The sequence below is a fragment of the Anabrus simplex genome, chromosome 2 (assembly GCF_040414725.1).
Source record: "Anabrus simplex isolate iqAnaSimp1 chromosome 2, ASM4041472v1, whole genome shotgun sequence".
NCBI classification, from domain to species: domain Eukaryota; kingdom Metazoa; phylum Arthropoda; class Insecta; order Orthoptera; family Tettigoniidae; genus Anabrus; species Anabrus simplex.
In genome coordinates, this window is record NC_090266.1 from 130,426,797 (window position 1) to 130,450,827 (window position 24,031).

Below are 24,031 nucleotides of genomic sequence, written 5' to 3' on the forward strand. Positions count from 1 at the left end.
GCCTATTAGTTGGTCTCTGTATAACTACATTTACAATCTACTAAACTGCTGAATGTCTTAAAGGTTGTTTTTTTTCGTTGTATGAACATAAAAACATTTTATTAAAATCTGGCATAAACTTTTTCACGTATTATATAGAATTAAAATCTTAATACACTCTCAAAACAGCTGAGTTTAGGCGTAATTATTATTCTGTCCGTCCACAAAACGTCTAAATTGATCCGCCATATTGATTATAGGTTACGAATATTGTAACACTTTAAAATATTTAACATCAGAATTTGTCGAATTCACAATTTTCCTGTAGTCTTAACCCGTGTATGACAATCTTATGAACATAAGCAGGGTCTAAGTCATATGGGGACACCCAAGCTTTGGTGGTAGATGAGTAGTTATTTCTTCCAAGCTATGTAAGTAAGCCTGTTGACATATTCCTTCTACTCCTGCCTACGTTTACGCTAGTGCTCTCAGCTGTTTGACGACTGCGGTGGTTTTTTTTTTTTTTTTTTTTTCCGGTAGTCTCTTGCAACTGGTGCCTGTTACAGGCTGCTCAGCTACGCAGCAGCTAGCCGCAATGCTCAGGGGTCATACATGGCACATTTTCTAATGGGACACCCGTTCCCGTGATGATTGGCCACTCAGTGTATGTTACCTTCAATGATCTCTGTTATCTGATTCAAAATGCCTTCAAATTTGATTCTTTAGAAACTAACCCAAAGCTTAATCTTTGAATGTTATCACAAACATTGACTTAGTAGAGATGAGAATTATAGGCACTAAAAACAGTTAAAATAGGCATGCATACATACTGCACCCACTCACTTCCTGAGTCCCAGACTAGCATTTATCTCAGGGGTGATCAGTTCGGAAACGATAAAAAAAATTTAATATAAAGAAAATCAAATTATATATCGGCGCATCAAATGAACACAGGGATGAACAGGGCATGCAAATTAAGGTTACGGGGGACAACTCATTCATGGATACAAATATTTGACTCCACAATAGGACTGGGAAGTGACAACTTAAATTCCATGGGCATACTGGACTAACTACAATAAAAAGATATGGAAACTGTTTCCTATTGAAATTGCAATGAGGAGCAATTTATTCACTTATTTAGCAAAATACACATGATGACAATTTTACATTGGGACACTTCCATCCTGAAAAATAAATGACATACTACTTGGATTTTACCTCACTACTCGGGTAGTGTAAAACATTTGGTGAATTCGCCCCAATTGGTTACTGGGGATCGAATTCACATCCGTATGAGTGGACGTTTCACCGCTGGAGATCTTCTTTCGGAGACGAAGGCATGACAGTAACTTTTTACTGTCACCTCCTCGTTCCGTTGGACACGAGACACTTCCGGTATATACATTCTGGTGAGCCGGACACCCACCGTGGAAATGTTATCGCCTCGAAAAATGGGAATTTATAGTACGGACAAACTCTAGCCTATTATTTCCAGATTCACAAACACGCCAGGTAGAGTTCATTAACTCAAAGCCCATTTTAATATTTACACTTGTCAATACGACAAGACGTACGGAAAGGTTCATTACTATGCTCTGACCATGAAGACATGTGCCGTCTGTGGGTTATTTACGTATCTACCGCTAACAATCTCCCCGTGAAAACCCAACATCTGGTTCTGAGCGGTTCGACAAAGGACGACTGTCCCTATCATATCCTCCTATGATTATTAAATAATAATCATCATTCTTTATCTGATCATTATTATATTCTTTGATTGCCATCAATTAATTTATTATTATCATTAATTTCAATTATAATCCTATATTTGATTATTATCATTTGTCATCCAGGATGATTATATGCCAACCCTTGCCGACGTTTCAAACGAAGGGTCGTTCTTCGTCGTAATTTATCCGCACAATTTAATGATCAGCTTCCTCATAAAATATTTTTATTTTTATTATTATTATTATTATTATTATTATTATTATTATTATTATTATTATTATTATTATTATTATATTCGTAACAATGAATCATCGCCCATTAAGTATCTTAATTTCCTTTCATCATAATTATTATTCTCAAATTACTATTGCAAGTTCTTCATCTTCTACTTCTTCAACTTTTCATTATTATTATTATTATTATTATTATTATTATTATTATTATTATTATTATTAACATTATTATTAATAGTGGAAATCGTGATTATCGTAACCCGTAATCATTCTCGCTATAATACTTCAACTTCTCGCTCTTATTATTCTCATCAAAAAAATAAAAAATAAAAAAAGTAGTTTCATTGGTTATTCTTCTCCTTCTTCAAATATTCTATTTTTATTATTATTAGTTAAAAATCTCAAATTTTTCATTTCTACTCCCAACATCATTATTATGTCCAAAATATAAAAAGTAAATTCTTCTTCTTCTTCTTCTTCAAATATTTATTTATTATTATGATTATTATTATTTCACGTTTACACTACCGTTAGCGATATTTATGGTTAAATGCATAAACCTTTACAATTTCAGTCTACTTTGGCACCAAGCAATTGATTTAAGAAAAGATTCACTTGGAGTATTATTATTATTATATTATTATTATTATTATTATTATTATTATTATTGTTATTATTATTATTAAAAATGGAAAGATGATATTTTAATTTCCACTCTTTAGAATTTAGTCACATATGTTAAATCCCGTTATGAACCACTAAGATCTGCTTTATATCGGTCGGGACAACACGGTATTCGGGACCGTACCTTCAGTTTCGTACTGCCGTTAATTTATATGGGGACACACGTCCTCCCAAGACACATCTCACAACCTATGGCACATCGCGGCTGGGCAAATACCTCCAATGCCGGCGATTGCTAAACTATTCCTTCCAATTTGAAGTCCATTTCCTTTTATCGGAACTCTTCAAATATTTAATTCATAAATTAATCCTCGGTGCGTGGATTCTGCCACTAATAACACCGGAATGTGCATTTTATATCATCTTAGGCCTTGAGATTCATCTATTTCATCATTACAAACAATACGGCTCAATTTATTTCACGCCGGATATTCGTCCCTCATGACTTCCAACTCTAAATATGGGCTCAAACCACTCTGGGCTTTTAACATATCGTGACCATTCTAATTCACGTGCCTCTATCGCTTTTAAACAAATTTTAATGGTTAAAATAAAGTCCAAACGTGAAATCAACAATTTACGTAAAATCAAACTGACTACGCGAATTGAAGTCTTTGACGCTACATGTCATCTCCACATTGATTATTATATTCGCACTGGCTAACTCACGAAGCACTGTAATTATTTTTATTATTATACTTTAACTTGCAAACGCACAAATATTATTATTATTATTATTATTATTAATTTACTTTCCTTTGCCAACTCACACACATTATTATTATTTCTTTCTTGCAAACACACCGATCATTATTATTATTATTATTATTATTATTATTATTATTATTATTATTATTATTATTATTATTATTATTATTATTATTTTAATGACCTTCCGTACGCAACACAAATTTTACATCCTCTGGTACTTTCATAATCTGGCTGTTTGGTGGAAAATATTCCTAACTAACATACAAATAATCACCGCAGTGATTGAAATCAAATAAATGGGTTAGCACAAAAAAGGAATTTAACACTTGAAATGAACTTAAGTCAAAGTATTACAAACATCATGCATTAATTGAAAGAAATATATCCCATATTTACATTATATACAACAAACAAATACTCAAATGAATTAATCTAACCCATTATTACGTTAATATAAATTAGTTCGTCCGTCTAACAAAAAAATAAAATCATGGACTCAGGAGGCGGACCATGTTAAGTAACCATAATTAATTTACATTGAACCCCATTTAGTCGCGATAACATCCCCAAATATTAAATTTGTGTACTCATTCCTATGTAGAATTCCATTGTCTCATAGCGGGAGATAGGCCTCACGGCCCCATGGTGATTTACTCGTCCATCATGTCGCACAATACAAAATTAACACTGTAAAACACTTCTGTGCGATTACCCATGATTAACACCTTATTAAATAATTTACACTATTTTATACAAGAATACTAATTAAAAAAAAAACACTTATAGGTGCGTCTAGACCCCTAACACACGCACAATATATTCTTCATATAAGCCCGAAACACATGTCGTGACACATTACGACGAAGTGTCGTTCATTTGAACTGGCGCGTATCGCGTCTTCAACCGGCACTTCCTGGTTTATTTCTAAGCCGTCTTGATAATCGCCTAACTCCTATAGTTCCCTGCTCGGATCGTTATTCACCGTCTATCTTGAGCTATTTACATCAGGCTCCGCACACTGCCTTCCAAATGTATTATCGGCGTTCCGTTTATTATTTATTATTTAATCACATGACATTTATTAAATTCAACATACAGTTGTACTGATTATTTACACTCGGTACTATGGATAATCTCACTGTTCATCTTCATTCTCCTAACAACTCACGCGCTTTCAGCTTTAACTGAATTCGAATGCGTCCCGAGGTACTGACTTACAGTCAACTACTTCATACGACTGACACGACTGGTGACCGATCACAACTGGTGGCTGGTAAGAACTGGGTGATGTGAGGTCCCACTACTGGTTATTTATGGACGACATGGTTTCCCGCCGGGGTCATCCGCGGTCATCTCCGGGGGAGGGGGGTTGGTTATCCTAAATCGGCATATGCAGGTGGATTTGGATTTCTTGCTTTATCCCACTTAATAAACTGGCGATACACATTCATGTGTCGTATTCTGAACTCATATCGTTCGGTGATCATGGAAATATCACTTAATTCCTGTCCTCCGCCTTTCGCGCGCTAACTCGGCGTCCCTGATGGCGTGCTGATCTTGACCAATGGCGAGATAGCGTGGGTCATTTCCACTAATTCATTACTTTAATTTATTACGATTACAATTTATCAACATGGGAATGATATCCCAAAAATCCCCTCTATTCAATTATGTGGTTGAAATAATTTAATTATTGTTATCGGAGAAGCTAACTGGAGTTCACTCTGAGTTTTTCTTATGTTGGTTTATCTGCGGGCCTATCATAAATTTTTCTATTGGTCAACACCGCATCGGTTAGTTTAAAATCTCTTCCTTGCAACATGACAACACAAAATGCCTTGAGGCAGTGGAAAATAATGGTACGTCATATTCTCGGTATTGGTGCTGCACCTGCTAGCCATTGTTCCGAAATACCTACTCTTTCACTTCCTTGTAGTCATTATTCTGTTGTTGTGAGCTCTAGATTTAATCCTCTTAGATTCTGACCAAGAAACATTCTCCCCGTAATGACAAGCTTAACTGTGGCGACGGACAGTCGCGATATGTCTAGCTTATGTTGAAATCCTCCCGTCCACACAAAACTGACACTGTATTCCATTTAATATTCCTATATATGTGTATTTATCTTATAAAAAATCAAATCATGAAACTAGGGCTATCTCATCCGGGTACAATACATACATACATACATACATACATACATACATTATCATTATAGACTGTTATGCCTTTCAGCGTTCAGTCTGCAAGCCTCTGTGAATTTACTAAACGTCGCCACAATCCTCGATTTGCAACTAGTGTTGTGGCCTCATTTAGTTCTCTACCTCTTATCTTTAAATTGTTAGAAACAGAGTCTAACCGTTGTCGCCTTGGTCTACCTCTACTTCTTTTACCCTCCATAGCAGAGTCCATTATTCTCCTAGGTAACCTATCCTCCTCCATTCGCCTCACATGACCCCACCACCGAAGCCGGTTTATGCGTACAGCGTCACCCATCAAGTTCATTCCTAAATTAGCCTTTATCTCCTCATTCCGAGTACCCTCCTGCCATTGTTCCCACCTGTTTGTCCCGGCAATCATTCTTGCTACTTTCATGTCTGTTACTTCTAACTTATGAATAAGGTATCCTGAGTCCACCCAGCTTTCGCTCCCGTAAAGCAGAGTTGGTCTGAAAACAGACCGATGTAAAGATAGTTTCGTCTGGGAGCTCACTTCCTTTTTACAGAATACTGTTGATCGCAGTTGCGAGCTCACTGCATTAGCTTTACGACACCTTGATTCAATCTCGCTTACAATATTACCATCCTGGGAGAACACACAACCTAAATACTTGAAATTATCGACCTGTTCTAGCTTTGTATCACCGATCTGACATTCAATTCTGTTGAATTTCTTACCTGCTGACATCAATTTAGTCTTCGAGAGGCTAATTTCATATAGGCTCTTAAATTAGCCAGAATAAGCAGGTAAATAGGCACTAACGTGAAAAATAGGCAACAAAAAATGGCACGAAAAAATACTTACAATGTAATAACACACTCAATTGCTATAAAAGGAATCTACAGCAAGCAACTTTTCTATGTTTTCCAGTAACAATCTTGTTCTCCTGTCGGGCAGAATGTTTTGTACTGAGAGAAAGATCTCTCGACGTCACAGGAAGTGATTGGACAAAACTTCACTGAAGCCACTTCATCTGGTTTTAGTTCAACTGCTTCATCTACCTCACATTGTAGCTCCCTGGTAATTTTACCATTGCTTTCCATCATGGATTCTGCTGCAGGACTCTTATAAAACTTTCTGCTGACAGTGGCTACCTTCCCAGAGGTTCGGTCGGAACTTCCCCTGATTTCTTCCACAACCCTAAATGACTCCAACAGGGGAAAGCCACTCTTCTCCAACTCGGTGATTGCTCCCGGCAGCTTATTGAAGTTTGAAGAGGCTCCAGTTTATGCAGGGGGATATTAGCTCCCACCATTGCAGTGCACAGGTCTATAGAAAATTGTTTTTGGTCGCTGTTCACAGTGGACTGGTAGAAAAGCTGCATTGACACAGCTTTCTGTATTCGTGTCACATGCATCGCACTATTTCTATGATTATCTATAGAATATCTTTTTACATTTGATCTGAAAAATAATAAAATTGACTTAAATTACATTGTTCCTATATCTTAAATTTCTACAGCTGGGTTAATTGGCAATAATGCTTAGTATAAACATGCATTTGTTTCATAAAAAAAGAAGAGACTATTAGAGGTGATGTTTCTAGAAATACAAAACTTTAAAGTAGGAACAAGAGAATTTGTAATTTACATGAAAATATGTCCTCAAAAATGTTCAGTTATAATCTGGCAGTTTCATATCGAGTTCACAGGATGAAAAAATAATTAAAATGACGTGAAAGGATACCTGAGTAGCATAGAGGAGAGATCCTTCCTATATGCTTGCCAGGGACTCGCCAAGCTGCCCAGAGCATTATTCTTACTTATATAGAAGAATTAAAATGAAGGCACTATAAATCTCAGATTTGTGAACATTTTATATGTTGCTATTCGCCGGCTTTGGTCAGCCAGGTCAGCTGTCATGAAGACTATTTTCTGTTGCCTGCAATAGATCCTGCATTGTGTGTGCCCACAAGGCTGCCACCCTCGTTGAAAATTAGGAAACCGTGTAATTTGAAACTGTCGTGACATGCACCCATAACTTTACTTATTCCAGGCCAACAGTCTTTTCACTGGCCTTGTCTTGTAAAGGCAGTCTTTGCCTTGTAAAACATGCTGTGACACCATCCAAGCCGTGCCATGTCGTATGTTCAGCCTCTGTGACATCGTCCTAGCTCCACCACATTGGATCTTCAACTTATGTTTTGCGAAGTCTTAGCGGAAGTGTAATAGAGTTCACTAGAGTCTACACATAGCGTTGGTGAAAGTTACTCACGATTTAAAAGAATTACTTTTCAGTTGTAGTCCACTTCTTTGGTGTAGTAGTTAGCGTGATTAGCCGCCACCCATGGAGGCTCGGTTTCAATTCCTGGTTCTGCCATGAAATCTGAAAAGTGGCGTGAGAGCTGGAACGACGAATACTCAGCCTTGGGAGGTCAACTGAGTAGAGGTGGGTTCGATTCCAACCTCAGCCATCCTCAAGGTGGTTTTCCATGGTTTTCCCACTTCTCCAAGAAAATGCTGGGATGGTACCTAATTTAAGGATGCAGCCACTTCCTTCCCTCTTCTTTGCTTGTCCCCTCCAATCTTCCCATGCCTTCACAAGGCCCCTGTTCAGCCTAGAAGGTGAGGCTGTCTGGGCGAAGTACTAGTCCTCCTCCCCAATTGTATCCCCCGACCCAAAGTCTCATGCTCCAGGACACTGCCCTTGAGACGGTAGAAGTGGGGTCCTTCGCTGAGTCCGTGAGAGAAACCTACCCTGGAGGGTAAACAGATTAAGAAAGAAAGAAAATATTTCAGTTGTAAATCTCTATTTTCACAGGAAATGAATCAGAGTTCAAAATACTGATTTTTAATTTTCATCCACTCTGTGACAAGAGTCCACCAGCATTCTAAGTCCTCGTTCAGTAATTAAATGATTATTTTAGCAATGTAAATTATTGAAATTTCACGACTAATACAGCATTACAACAAAACAAGTTTCTACAATCGTAGTTCAGTCACAAAAAAAAGATAAAAGGAACAAACAAACTTACCTCTTACAACAAGCTTGGCAGAAGACTAGCCTTCCATTCATACTGAAATTTTGATCCCCTGTGATCCGTTTCAGCCAGTAGGACTTCGACGATTTTTCTTTGTAATTACAATTTCTTTTACGTGACGCCAACACAGATAGGTCTTATGGTGACGATGGGATGGGAAAGGCCTAGGAGTGGGAAGGAAGCGGCCGTGGCCTTAATTAAGGTACAACCCCAGCATTTGCCTGGTGTAAAAATGGGACACCACGGAAAACCATCTTCATGGCTGCCAACAGTGGGGTTCGAACCCACTATCTCCCAAATGCAAGCTCACAGCTCCGCTCCCCTAAACGCACAGTCTACTCGCCCTGTGATTTTTCTTTGGGCATTGTCACAGACACACTCCTCCTTCACAAAAAATCACAACACGTTAGGCCCTTACTGGTCCTTAATGCAAATAATTTTCACCTAACTTGGAAAGCAATAAGAGAAGAGGAAATTAATAAGAGAGAGTGTCTCTCTCTCTCTTTCTCTTATCATTCCCTCAATTCTTAGGATCGTGATCTTCGAGAAGTCTATAGGTCAGTTGTCTCCATCTCGTACAGTCCTCAGCCAGACTTGCTGTACCAAAGATGTTCAGCCTAATTATACCCTTGAAAATGTTCGACCATCGAATGAGAACTCGCCCGTGATCTCTCTTGTCGGGAACATTTCCAAGAATGATCAGCTTTTTGATGCTGTAATCTCCACATCGCATAGTGTGTCCAAAGAATTGTAAAACTCTTTGTTTACATATAAATGATAATCTGATTATGAGGTTGAGCTAGTTTATAATGGAATCGGTGGTGCAAAATGCTGTACAAAGTATACGTAACATTCTTCGCCAGCACCGCATTTCAAAAGAATAGATATTTTTCAGGTCTGTAGCATGAAAAGTTCACATCTCAGCTCCATAGAGGAAAACTGAAAATACCAGACTGGTTTGTTAATAATAGTTGATTGCCATACTTTGCCGTACGCGTACAACAGTTCACATGGAAAAGGATGTATATGGGATATGGGTTGTGCAACGTAGCTGGACATTGACTGGTTCTCGCATGTGTCTTAGAAGGTTGGAGGGGTTGAAGGCTTCGAGGTCAAATTGTTCCTTGTTTCTCCTGATGGAAATTTCCCCAGAACTATTTCTGGTGACTTCCGAGAATTCCCATTTTTGTTCGTGGGGGTAAGCAGATCTTGAGAAATGAGAAGATAATTCTCTCGAGAACATCAGTTACAATATAATGCACTGGAAGAAAATCGGCTTCTTTAAAATAGATTCAAAAGGCATTAAATAGGCACAAACCCCTGAAATAGGCATTCATAGTCACAATAAAACCAACAAAATCTAACTTAAAGGACCCTAAAATGGATTTATATATCAAAAGCCTACATTTCTGAACACGGGAATAAAATTGGCAAACTCCCGTCTCTACTTATTAGGCTGACATATTTACTGATATTGAATAAGACTGAAATTGACACTGTTGTCTTTATAATGATATTCTGATTTCAGAATGTTACGGCTAGGAGGAGCCCGTACTTCTACAACATTACAAATAGTCGAGGAAGAGTGGTACGATTCTGTTTATTCAAGCGAAAATATAAGTTGGGTGAAGACATTATTGGAACGTTTGATTTTACAGAAGCCACAGTCCAATGCGTACAGGTGGGTATTTCTTTATTTTTTTTATCTGCATGTTGTGAAGAATTCATTTGTATAACTAACCAAATGCAGCATAATGATGTATAACTCATAGTTACTTAGAATACCTAATACATTCATTAGAAGCTAACTTTACAACAGGTGTTGGTGTCTGCATTTATCTGCAATAGAGTGAAAAAACATAAATTTATGGTTCAGTATTGCAGGATGTATTAATTCAGTTGGAATTAAGATCATATGACTGTTGGAACCTCCAAATACATTTCTTAAATACATAGTGCTTAATCAGTGTTAGATGTAACAAAGAAAGTCACCATATCTCACTGACATGTTATCACTTTGATGTCTCAGATTTTATTCAGATTTTACTCTGATTTGGAACATAGTATATGTGGGTCATAGCCAACTAACAAAAGCCTTAATGTAATTTTATTCTTTTTTTTGCTAGTGGCTTTACGTCGCACTGACACAGATAGGTCTTATGGCGACTATCGGATAGGAAAGGCCTAGGAATTGGAAGGAAGCAGCCGTGGCTTTAATTAAGGTACAACCACATTATTTGCCTGGTGTGAAAATGGGAAACCACGGAAAACCATCTTCAGGGCTGCCCCGACAGTGGGATTCGAACAGACTATCTCCCGGTTGCAAGCTCACAGCCGTGCGCCCCTAACCGCACAGCCAACTCGCCCAGTCCTTAATGTTTCAACCCCTACTGAGCAGTGTATTAAATTTAACTGCCTGACCCTTTATCACTAACTGTATGGGTGCCGCAATACTATGTCGTAAGACAGCGGACTAAAACTGCGGTGTCAGGAATATTACGTCCCCTGAATTTGCCCGCTTTATGTACAAGACTAACATATTATAACGGCCCTAGCACTGCTGTAGTGAGTATATTGTGCAGTAAGTAGTATAATGCACTGCTAGATAACACAACATTGCTGTATGAAGGCAGGATAGAGCAGGGTTGTGCTACTTGGCTCCACCCATATTTTCCTTGACTCCACCGCTTCCTTCATCTGTTGATCAGAGTTTAATCGATGGCCTCTTAGAGGATTTCTAAGTGGACCAAACAGATGGTGATCCGGCGAGATCGAGACTATGCACAAAATGCTCCAACACCTTGAAACGCAGCATCTGAAGGGTTTGAGCGATGTGGGTGGCGGTATATGGACGCGCATCGTCATGCAACAAAAGAATTCCTTCTGACAATCGACCTCTGTGTATGTTGCAAATTGTAGGTTTCAGCTTGTTTACCAGCATATTCACTGTTTACTGTTTCCCCCTTTTCGTGGTAATGTTCCAGGATTGGCCCTTGAGGGTCCCAAAACACTGTGAGCATCACTTTTCCTGCAGAAGGTTGACTCTTGAATTTCTTTTTAACTGGGGGTCCGGGATGCTTCCATTCCATGCCCTGACATTTGCTCTCTGGTTCGAAATGGTGAACCCCTTTTTCATCTCCAGTGCTGATCCATTTCAGAAACATTTCACCTTCGTTAGCATGACGGTCCAGTAGGTGCTGACAGATTCTCACACGATTGCGCTTCTGCTCTTCATTGAGTTGTTTTGGAATCCATCTCCAATAGATTTTGCAAAAGTTAAGCCTGTTATGCATGATTTCATATGCAGAACCATGGCTAATGTGCATATGGTTTGCCCCATCATCAACAGTCACTCGTATGTTATTCAGGATCATATCACGCACTTGTTCAATATTAGCATTAGTTACTGCTGCAGATGGACGCCCGGATCTTTCCTCATCCTTCAGACTTGTGCGACCCGTTTTGAACTGTTCACTCCACTGGTAAACACTTTGCTGTGGCAAAACATTGTCCCCGTATTGTGCTGAAAGTCTTCTGTGATTTTACGCTCCTGGTACACCCTCAGACCACAAAAAACGGATTACGGAACGCTGTTCTTCCTTGGTGCAAACAGAACGTGGCGCAGCCATCTTTACGTCGCAACAGCGCAAACTGTACTTGTCTGATAATGTTAAAACCCACCACAGACGTAGACAACGATGCCATCTAGCAGCTGGTAAGCACACAACACCAGATAGCCTACCTAAAGACAATTAGAGCAAAATTTCAGATACTTACTGACTGCCTACATACATTTGCTTGGTGGATTTGGGGGTGCATAATGTATTCAGTTGTTGAGTGTTGCGATCTTTAGAAATGAAGTGGCATATTGTTATTGATAATCCCACAAACTATGAAATTCCATCATTTATTCATTTTTTGAATGCCGAAAACATTAGATCCACCACTTTTTGTGGGGGACTGTGGAGAATGTATTTTGAAAGAGGCCAGTGTTAGAAAGTGGTGCATACAATTAAATAAGGGAGAATAATCTTTCATGATGCAGAGAGATCAGGTTGCTCTCTGTCATCAGGGAGGGGTTGATTACATCATTTGAGAGAATTTGTTCTTTGCAATTACTGAGGTGCATGCACAGTGTCATGAAGTGTGTTGCACAGTTTTGTTTGAACTTATCACATAACATTTTCAGGTCCAAAAAGTCTGTTCAAATCCACTGATGCTCACAGATGGGCACAAAGCTGAACGGACGGGTTCTGCATTAACATTTTTGGAACATTATCAGCATTATGGCAATGAGCTCGTTGACCAAATTTTCACAGGAGGTAAAAAATGGGTTTTGTTCAACATAAGTGAAAGGAAATTGCAATCATTTGAGCAGCATCATTCAGACTCATCAAACTGCGTCACCGCAGAAACACATGGCATCTCTTTGCTTGTGCCTTATATAAGTCTTAATAATTGAATATATCCCTAGAAGCACCACTGATGCCTACATTGCTACTCTGACATCTTTGATAGGCTTTTCAGAACTGTCCCACAGATGTGTTCTCGCTGCGTATTGTTCTCCATGAAAATGTTTGATCCCGTACTACCAGAAAAGCACAGGACTTGCCGTGGAAATTCCACTCACACCCTGCAGTTAGGACTTCACACTGTCAAATTTTAACCTGCTTCCGTAGATGAAGGAGCAGCTCTCTAGAAAACAATTTGACAATGTTGACAACAGGAAGGGGTTGTCACGGACTGGTTAAATCAACAGGTAGCAAGCTTGTATGAAAAAATATTTTAACTGGTCTCCAGGTATGAATTTTCATGGCAACAGTGTGGAAAAATAGGTGACAGCATGCAACAATAATTGTGTATACAGTTTCCTTGATATTAAAAAAATAAAATTTTGGGTTGGAGTTAATAACGTCCAATTAAGAACGTCCATAACATAACTGTCTACGAAGAAAAGTGCCCACCATAACAAATGTCCATAACAGAAAAGACCGCCTAATCCCATATATATTTGTCCCTACGCTCTCCTCTTTATATTCAGACAATACAACACGCAGTAGTGATTACACCCTTGTAGATAGGATTGGCGGCAGGAAGGGTATTCGGCCATAAAACAGGCCAAATCTGCATGTGCGACACAGGTTGTGACCGCACAAGGTGTGTTATTTCCTACACAATGGCTTCACCTGGCTTCCAAAGGGAAGATGACTCCACTTGTAGCCCCACCTTTTAATGTCAAATTTTGTAATGGCCGCTTGACCCTTGGCTAGACAGTTACAGGTAGTACGGCCTGCTGTTGTATACAGTAGCAGTATGATTCAGACCTGACGTGTGTCATTTGTTATATTGTGTTTTAAAATATGTTTTCTGTAGCTCCTTATCCATCACATGGTCGTGGATTGCAATGACAAACCTCTTGGATTCACTGAAGAGTGAACTATGCTTAAGCCATAAATTCATTAATACACAGTCAGCGTAATTTTGACATCTCCCATTTCATATTGCGCTCATCAACTGAAACAACATTCTCCTTGGGGTTAAACTGTGCATCTACGAGCCATAATGCTCAGTATCTCTTGTATCCTTTTAACAGGGGTATATTTCCAATAGTGAAAAAGTACTGTCGTAAACTTTTCAGCTGCTTGCTTTGGACATTTATGAGATTAATAATACCCCAACTGCCTTCACTTTGTGGAAATGCGATGGCTGCCCTTGGATGGTAGACTCATTATTTTGCCATTGTCACTCAGATACTCCATTCAGTTCATTACAGATCTGTCCTAGACCATTTCAAAATCCCAAAGAAATTCGTAGGTATTCTAATAGTAATGCCAGGTATTATTGGCATTTGCCTTCTTGCCGTCATCTAGGAATGACTCAAAATAGCGTCTATATGAGTACTGAAATTTTTCTGAAGATTGGACTTAATCTGAGTGTAATTGATACAGAGAAGCTATAGAAAACCAAAGTATTTGTATGTCCTCCCTTCACCCAAACACTCTGAGCTCGTCTAAACCTATGTCAAAGCCCTCTGCTCTCTTAACCTTCCCTCATGTCTGAATGATTGCCTTACATTGTTATCACAAAGATGCACACATGAAATGCTGTCAGTTGTGTACACTATTTTATTTGCAAATTATATATACATATTCTACACACATGCACTAATAAACTGCCATCTTGAATAAAACGCTAGTAAGAAGGAGAAGAAGAAGACTGCTCCATTAGCCTGTCAACAGAATCACAACATGAGTTTACGACTTTCACAAGCAACTCTCGTTAACAACTGCACTCAACCCCCAAGAGTGCCTCTTTTATACATTCCCTGGCCAGGCTTCTAGAAGAATATGACACAACATGTTTTCTCATAATTTCGAGAGTCTCCAATAACCTATTTACAATGAATGGAATTTTCTGTAACTCTCTAGTTCCAAGGATACGTTGTTCTGGACTATTACTGTGTGTTGCACAATATTGCATTGGATTTATACATCATACATAACAGGTATTAATAAATTATTTAGTATTAATTACGTATTCTTGCATTGAATAAACTCATATTAATATACATACAGCAGATGTTTCATGAGATAACTTCACAAATAACACACAGATAATAAGACCACAATTTATACCAACTACATAAATACATAACTACGTAACTACATAGATAATAATAATCACCAAGCTTGATATTTCCATTATTTTCCCATGGGTTAGAGAATTATTCCCAAGGTATACTAGTCCATTACACTTGCATCAATATCCCCCTGTAACTTTGTAACCGTACGTATGTACGATCCCCGAGTTTTTAGGTTAGGAAATTTTCGTATATAGTTTGTAAGGTTAAAATCATGTAATTTTGTTTATTTATAATGTATAAACGTAATATTATAAGAAGAATGTATAGTTAGGGAATATTGCATATGTTCATCATTATATTTTGTATAAATTTCCGTTTGGGTAAGAGTCTGTAAATATGGCCTAGCCGTAAGGATTGTGCAACCGGGAAAACTGCGACTATATTGGGAAGGACGGTTGAAGTCAGTTGGATGTGTTGCAACAAGTGGCTTGAAAACACGGGGTACGGCAGGTTGTATCGGTTGAAGAATTGGAGTGAATCTATGTGGACATACATGAGTGGACGGTCTATGTCACATCATATACTCGGTAGCCAATGCGAGGGCTTTGTTTTGAGCGAGGTTTGGGTTGACAAAGTGACGCGGGAAGAAGTGCCGGTGTGAGCGTTGCTACCAGTGAACTTTTCAGGACACGATAACCACGTGTAGCAAGGATATATAAGTGGGTACGCGTGTGCGGCGAGGCATTCTGATTCTGACTCTGATGCTGATACTGTGTGTTTCTCATTTGTACTGGTCTGCGGGAGCGACATATTTGCGCAGTTTGCGCAGTTACGGAGTGAACATGGTATAATCTCAACGACTTACCGGCTTTGCAGTGGACTTTCTGTAAAAGAAAGGGTTTGTTTGGAACTTGTCACCCGAGTATGCAGCTTCAGTTGATGAAGAATTTTGCTATTTGCTTGCCTCTGGAGATGTAACACTTTCTGTCCAGCCAGCAATTGGAAAGAATTCAAGACGTCGACGAAGAAGTGTAAATAAGGTTAGGGATGCTCGTCTTAAGAAGGTTGCATCCATATGTAGAGAAATAGTCGTCGTACTTTTCTCTACCAGATTAGAATTCACGGTAACAGTGGAGTGCGAAGGGGCTCTTACCTGGAGGTATGTTAAAAGTATAATGATGTTCTATGTTTATTGAAGATTTTAATGATGTGTAATTTGCCTTTGTAAGACGGCAAACGAGTAAATCTCGTGAAGAGATGATTTTGTTGGGTGGTATTGTGTATATTAGCTCTATGTAAACGGCCAGCACTAAGTGGGTTGCATTAGTGTTGATTTTGTTGGTGTTTGTCACATATTAGTTATTATTCGATGTTCTACGTTTATTGAAGATTTTAATGATGTGTAATTTGCCTTTGTAAGACGGCAAACGAGTAAATCTCGTGAAGAGATGATTTTGTTGGGTGGTATTGTGTATATTAGCTCTATATAAACAGCAAGCACTAAGTGGGTTGCATAAGTGTTTATTTTTTTGGTGTTTGTCACATATTAGTTCTTATTCTGGGAGTAAAGTCATAGAATCAAACTTTAAGTGAGTCTTTTGTCAGTGGAGTAAGGCTGAACCTGGCATGTTACCCAAATTTAATTTCAGGGGTTATATAGCAAACAGGTAAGGTTACAAAGCAAGTCTGGAGCCTCGTCAGCCTGATGACCGTCGCCTTGAGAGAGAGAGTGGCTCGTTGCTCTACACAATTAAATATTCCTGCAATTGTTTTGCAGGTGGTGCCCATTATCCTTGTTATTTTCACTTAGTTGAGTCAACGTTTATCTGTTCAGTATTTCAATAGCTTGCGGTAGTTGCAACTTGAAACAATTTCAACAGTCTATCACACTCGTCGACTGTACCTTGGTCGTAGATTACATCTTCTCTCTTCCTCGACGCCGCTGGATGTGTTCTCCTCCCCTTGACCGGATCATACTGTGTCGGGGGTCGGTGTCTCCTCGCTGCCAGCCTCTGCCTCCGTGGTAGTTAATTCGTTCTCCTCATGACCAGATTGTGTTCTGTCATCAGTAGCCTCTCCTCCAGGTGGACCCGTGGCAGTAGCAGGCTTAATCTGTATGCGCAGCGGTTGGGCGACTCGCCGCAACTCTGATGCGTGGACCGTGATGGGAGGGTTGGTCTTTAGTATGTAAACACCATGGCCCAGCTGCTTATCGACCTCGACAGGACCAACCCAATTAGGTGTCACACCTGCGTGAAACCCTCCAATCTTATTATTGACTGGGTGATTACATCGCAGCACTTGTTGGCCTGGCAGGAGAATCTGAGTCTCTTCGACATCTTGAGCCTTGGCCTGGTTAAGGGATATCTTCTCGGCCAAAGCTTTCTTTTTCTTGGTATCCTGCTGCTGCTTATGCCGTAACTCAGCTAGGGAACCACCTGCATCATCTTGACCAGAAGTGGGTTGTGAACGAATCTCCCAATCCCCAGTGCCGTATAGCTGTCGACCAAGGAACAGCTCCGCTGGAGAATAGCCACTGACACGGTTGATGCCTCGTCGCAGGGCATGAGTGACTGTGGTATCCGACGGTCCCACAGTCGAGGGTCCTTGTCTATTAGGTGGACCCGTAGCATCCTTTTCAGCTCCCAGCTCCGTCCTTCCGTTGGATTGGCCCTTCGATTGTAGATAAGGGTGGTGCAGTGTTCCACACCCCATTCAGTCATCATTTGCTGCCACTTGATGTGAACTGACTCCCGTTGTCTGACAGAATGCACCGTGGATAACCGAGGCGGCTGAATACCTCATCTTTTAGAAGACTGGTGCTGTGTCCCATTGTGGCTTCTGGTATCGGAAAGGCCACAGTCCATCTTGTGAAGAAGTCGGTAATTACTAGCAGTCCTATTTTACCCCTTGGTGTCCTAGGGTAAGGACCCATCAAGTCCAGGGCTATGACATCCCAAGCCGTCTTCCTCGCTAACTGGAATCTGCCTTCCTGTTACTCGCCTTGGTGCTGGCGCAGATGTAGCACCCTTTCATGTAATCAGGGATGTCTTCCTGCATGTTGACCCAGAAGAATTTTTGTCGGATAGACTGATATGTCTCTTCACCTCCTGGATGTCAGGCTTCAGTGCTGTCGTGGAACTTCTCGAGGATGTCAGTCGTGTGCTGTCTAGGGATTACCACTACAGCAGGCATGTTGGAGAGGTGAGATCTGCATACCTGCCAACCCTTCCGATTTACCCGGAAACTTTCTGTTTTTTAACTCGTCTTCTGATTTTCTGATTTATTTTTAATTCTTCCTATTCTTGACCACTATAACCTCCAGTACGTTCAATACTCTTCCCCTAGGATAAAGGATAAATTCTTATGTGTTTGTGTAATTTACCCAACCTCATCTTCGAGCGTATTTATTTGATGCTTTATTTCGCGAGTGTGTCGTCCATCACCTTCGTGTATCGTGTTTCCTGCTCACTACAGCAGCATGTGTGCTGTACGGCTAGGGAATTGGGAAGGCATTTATCCTACAAGCAAGAATGAGTTTCTTAATGTGTGGTTCCTGCATCATTAACATCGTTTCTGTGTGTAATTTCGTTGGAGTTGTAGGTTACTAGTTTTTTCTAGCGGTTCTGTGCTTTCCCCCGTGTCAAAGTCATATGTATGAGACATACCGATCTGTTTTGTATGTGGTAGTTTTGCGTATTTCAGTGCATTTTTATTCATTCTTACTTCATAATTTAATGAGTTGTATGTATTTCGGGGAGTTGTGTCTGTGACAGTTTCTGCTGTTTTCTCTTCACGTTATGGCCAAAAAAGATAACAAACGTTATCTCCAAGTGTTCAGAGACATCTATAAAATTAAACTTCCGTTCACTTTACAGTCTAATAAAGAAAACTATTATGCGTTTTGTTGCATGTGTCGGTGTGATATAAATACAGTGGAACATCGATATCTCGAATCACCTCGGGAGATAAATTTCATTTCGAGTTATCAAAATTTCGAGATGTAGAGAATACCGTTTTTGAGCATGTATAGCACATAATTGAATCATATGTATCTATAATCTTTTACTGAATACATTATTTTTAACAGTACTTAAAAATATACGAAGAAACTCTATTTTACGTCATCACTTTAATTATAAACCTTAACATAGTAGAAGAAAGGACACAGTACATACAGTAGTGAAACAAGATATATAGCTCCGTTAACACCTTTGGAAAAAAATCTGTTAGTCTCTTCTGTTTGTTGCGGTTAACCTTTCCCCCCTTCACGTTGAAACTTCTCGTCAATACCATGCAGCCGAATTTCATAAATGGAGCTTGTCGTCCGCGACTTCTGGGCATGCTTTCGTACGTGACGGGTAATTAATTAACACCCGAGAAACAGCGAGGCTTTGCTGATTTTCTAATCACTAGAAGTTAGTTTTTCAGTCCCTGTCATATTAGCTCCCAGCTTCACTGTAACCCTTCCTTTACTTGTTAACTGTTCCTCACAAACCACAAATGCCATATTGTACAGTTAATGTTGCAGAAAATTTGAGTTAGAAAGTATTTTTTGCTTCAAGGGAGGAAATATTTTCTTCGAGGAATCCAGAAATTTGTGTAACCGAATTTCGAGTAATAGAGAAATAAATTCACGTGAAGAATAGGACAAACGGCCTGAAAATTTGAGCAACTTCAAGATACTGAAAATTTGAGTAATGGAGGTTCGACTGTATTATTATTCGTATGAATGTGTCATAAAAGAGATTAGGTACATTTTCTTTTAACCATTTAATGTTTTTTTAAATTTTATTTATTTTAGGATATTAAATTTAATGGTCAATTCACATTGTAACTGTAGATATGTATGCCTTTTATCCTGTCCTTTTTTCGCTTAGACCATGGTGCAATATATGTAATGACATCCAAGAATTTGAAAATCTTCCTATTTTTTATTTCTAAAAGTTGACAGCTATGGATCTGGACATGAAGAGTCCTCCGTCAACCCAGAAGTTCTTGTAACACATCTTGAATTCCCTCGGGACGAGTCGACTATCGGTGTTCTGTCCCCTAATCCACTGTGTTATGGTCCTACAGGGCTTGCCTTGTTCTTATTATAATCTATCAGTTTCATGTTCGTATTGATGCTGATATTCACGATTACAAAGAATGGGTACCATCCACCTAATCAGTACTTTATTATGTCTTGTTACTATGCAGTACCGGTTTCGACCTTCACAGAGGTCATCCTCAGCTGGTCATGATATCTAAAGATAACTTAACATATAATTTAAAAACATTACTAAATCTAATGAAGAATGTCACATGATATGAGTGGTGATATTAAAGTATACAATGATATGTGTGTCCTCTGGTTTAAAAAACAAGCGTCGATATTTTATGACATGTATATGTTACTTAAAATTCTGGTGTACTGTTCGTAACAGATAATTTGTTAAAATACAATTTCTACACTTAAAATGTTTATAGCATTCTTGACGTACACTTTGGAGTTTAATTCATATTGGTAAGTTGTTGCTTACGTTCATGGGTATGTTTGTACCAAGCATTCTAGAATGTTAAACGATGTGAATTGTTTATCTTCTGCGTTCATACAGTTGAGAATGTTGGATGATTTACATCAAAATATTGTAGTGTGTTATTAGTTTCCTTGGTACTAATCTTGTTATAAGATATTAAATAGGTGCAGATGCTCCCTCTTTGTAGTTGTGTTGTTGGACATGCTAGTAATCTGTGAGAACAGAGAAGAAAATGAAGTATAAGAATTTTTTCAATAGAATGTCTACTGAACGTGTGGAATAAGTGCTTACTTACATAATACTGTTGAATGGTCGATGTGTACAGTTAGGGAGCACGTCATGCCCTGCTCTGTGTACATCTAGGGCTGGTACTTGCTGTTACAGTGAGGGGAAGTGGAGGGGCATGAGGGGTCTTGATTGGGGAAGGTAAGGTAGAGGGGAAGCTGAGGGGCAATAGGGGTAATGATCGGGGAAAGTGAGGTAGAGTTGGGCGTGTCTTCGGGAGGTTCTTTGATATTACATGTATTGGATTCTGTTTCTTAACTGTTTATATGTAGGTGTTTTTTAAAAACTGGATAACTTTATTAAAGATGATATTAACTCTATCTGTAATTCCATTTAAGTTAAAATTTGGGTTTGCATATTGATCTATACTAATGTAAAATTCTTCTTGTTCTGGCCATTGCTTGATTACTTCCAAATTAAGTTCCTTCTTGATGATCATAAGAACAGGTTCACTGGGTTCGCTTCGGTGTTTTTGTGGAAACTTCTTCTCCACAATGGTGCCCCTGGCTTCAGGTTCCATCGCCGGGTACTTAGATAAACTGTCTGCTCCTATGTTCGTCGATCCTGGGACGTGACACACATCAAAATCAAATTCTGCGATTAACAGAGCCCATTGCATCAATTTAGATTTTGAGCCAGAGACAGAGTTCAGCCACAGCTTCTTTATCGGTGTATAGCTGGAACTTCATTCCCTCCAAGTAGCCTCTGAATTTGCCCATGGCCCACACCACGGCTAAGGCTTCCTTCTCGGCAGTGCAGTAACGTTTTTCGGTGGGAGGTAGCTTCCTGCTGGCGTACTCGATGATGCCCCTTCTGTTGTCACTCTTCTCCTGGAATAACACTGCTCCTAAGCCAGAGTCACTGGCGTCTGCTTGCAGGCACATCTTCCATTGAGGGTCAGGATGAGCTAGACCGGGAGCATTGCATATCACAGCCTGAATGCCTTGGAATGCTGCCTCTTCCTTGCTGGTGCATCGGAACGGGCGGTTGTTATGGAGTAGATCGGTGAGTGGTATTGCCTTCTCTTCATAGTGTGGTACAAAGTTGCTATACCATCCTCACAAGCCAAGGAATTGACGTACTTGTCTCTTGGTCCACGGTTGTTCAGCTTCATTATTTATAAGCTTCATGTCCGTATTGATAGATTACACATATATGGAAAAGAAAGGATTCCACCTGATCAATACAGTTTATTATACTTGTAGTCCTTACAGTACCGGTTTTGGCCTATTTGGCCATCATCAGCTGGCTAATGTAGATGTTTTACATGGATTACATTACAATATATGAAGGAAGTTCCCATTTTCGATTGGCATATCCGGATGTGTCTAATGGGGCATATAACTTACGATTTATCATTTAAATTGCAGTATGTAAGAATGAATGACCTTGAGGTTTAAGTTGTGATTGTAAAAAACTTAACTTAAACATAAGAGCTGATCGGTTGTACAAACACACAAAACACATTAAAATGTACTAAAACATATGTAAAGCACTGATTAATGTTTATGACTTGCATATATCTTCTTCTTTCTTGGTAAAATCTTGTGACTATGAAGTATATCAGTTGATGCTAGTGTTTGTGAATGATGATATGATATAATGGAGTCCAAAACTTGGTGAGTTTAATTGTACATGTGTGCGTGTGCTTTCTTCTTGTAGTTGTCGTGCTGTTAATCATAGATTTGTGTCGGTTGATACTATGTTATAAGCAATGATGGGCTTTTTATGATGTATTGTATTTAGTTGGTTAGTAGTTAGGTGTATTGTAATTAAACACTTGTCGTTAAAAGGTCCACTTTAGCTTCATGGTAGGTAAAATCTTGTTCTTTTGAGTTAGGAGCATAAGATCAAGACGTAGTCTCGTTTGGTTAAAATTCTGGCAGCAGTGATGGTTCCTATCTTGTCTATATTGTGTCTGGTATTATGGTTATCTGTAAAAGATAAATATGTATGAGTGATTGATTGTAGACTGAAGGAATGCCTGAAGACATGTGTGAATTAGAAAGTGTACTTACTGATGTTGTTGTGGTTGGGTAGTGCTCTGTTTCAGATCTCGCTGCGTACTGCTGCTGGTTTGTCTGGGGCTTATGCCGGCTGTGAGGAGCGGTGTGGACGGAGGGGTAGGGGGGATTGGTTGTTGTGGGGAAAGAGGCAGGGTTGGGCGTGTCACTTGGTGGTTTTGTGGCACGTGTTGTGCTCTGATTATTGATCTTCAACAAAGATAATATTGGTCTTTTCTGTAATTATCTTCAACAAAGTAATTCCCGCCCTAAAAAACGACTACATCAAAACAATCATAGTCACAAGATTTTACCAAGAAAGAAGATATATGCAAGTCATAAACATTAATTAGTGCTTTACATATGTTTTAGTACATTTTAATGTGTTTTGTGTGTTTATACAACCAATTAACTCTTAAGTTTAGGTTAAGTTTTTTTTTTTTTTTTTTACAATCACAACTAAAACCTCAAGGTCATTCATACTTACATACCAAAATTTAAATGATAAATCGTAACTTACGTGCGCCATTAGACATATCCGGATATGCCAATCAAAAATGGGAACTTCCTTCAGATATTGTAATGTAATCCATGTAAAACATCCACATTAGCCAGCTGATAATGGCCAAATAGGCCGAAACCGGTACTGCAAGGACTACAAGTATAATGAATTGTATTGATCAGGTGGAATCCTTTCTTTTCCATATATGTGTTGTTCAGCTCCCTCGAAAGCTCAATTTTTCTCCGGTTGCCTTTCTAAACCTTCAGATATTACAACATGGCCAAAATATTATATGCAGGACTGGACGAAGTGGCACTTCTCCAGTTGGCAGGTCAGTCCATGAATTTTCAGTCATTCCAGCACTTTCTTCAGGTCTACAAGGGGTTCTTGAAAGTCTTGCTGTGGATTAAGATGTCGTCGAGGTACACTTGTCAGTAATCTCCAAAATATCCTGAGAATACCTTATCCATCAGTCGCATGAAGGTTGCAGGAGCATTCTGCAGTCTAAAAGGCTTTATTGTAAACTGGTACAATCCTCTCGGCGTCATGAAGGCAGTCAGTGGCCTAGAACTTTCCTCGACCTCCACTTGCCAGTG

General features: G+C 39.2%; 1 protein-coding gene across 4 annotated transcripts in view; it reads left to right on the plus strand.

The window, feature by feature from the left end:
• LOC136863930 (RAB6A-GEF complex partner protein 2) overlaps nucleotides 1–24,031 on the plus strand; it is a 457,043-nt gene that overhangs the window by 167,150 nt on the left and 265,862 nt on the right. For all 4 annotated transcript variants that reach the window (XM_067140369.2, XM_067140370.2, XM_067140367.2 and 1 more), the window contains one exon: nucleotides 10,069–10,221. In XM_067140369.2, the coding sequence (XP_066996470.1) occupies nucleotides 10,069–10,221 (153 nt within the window). The remainder of the gene's footprint in view (nucleotides 1–10,068; nucleotides 10,222–24,031) is intronic.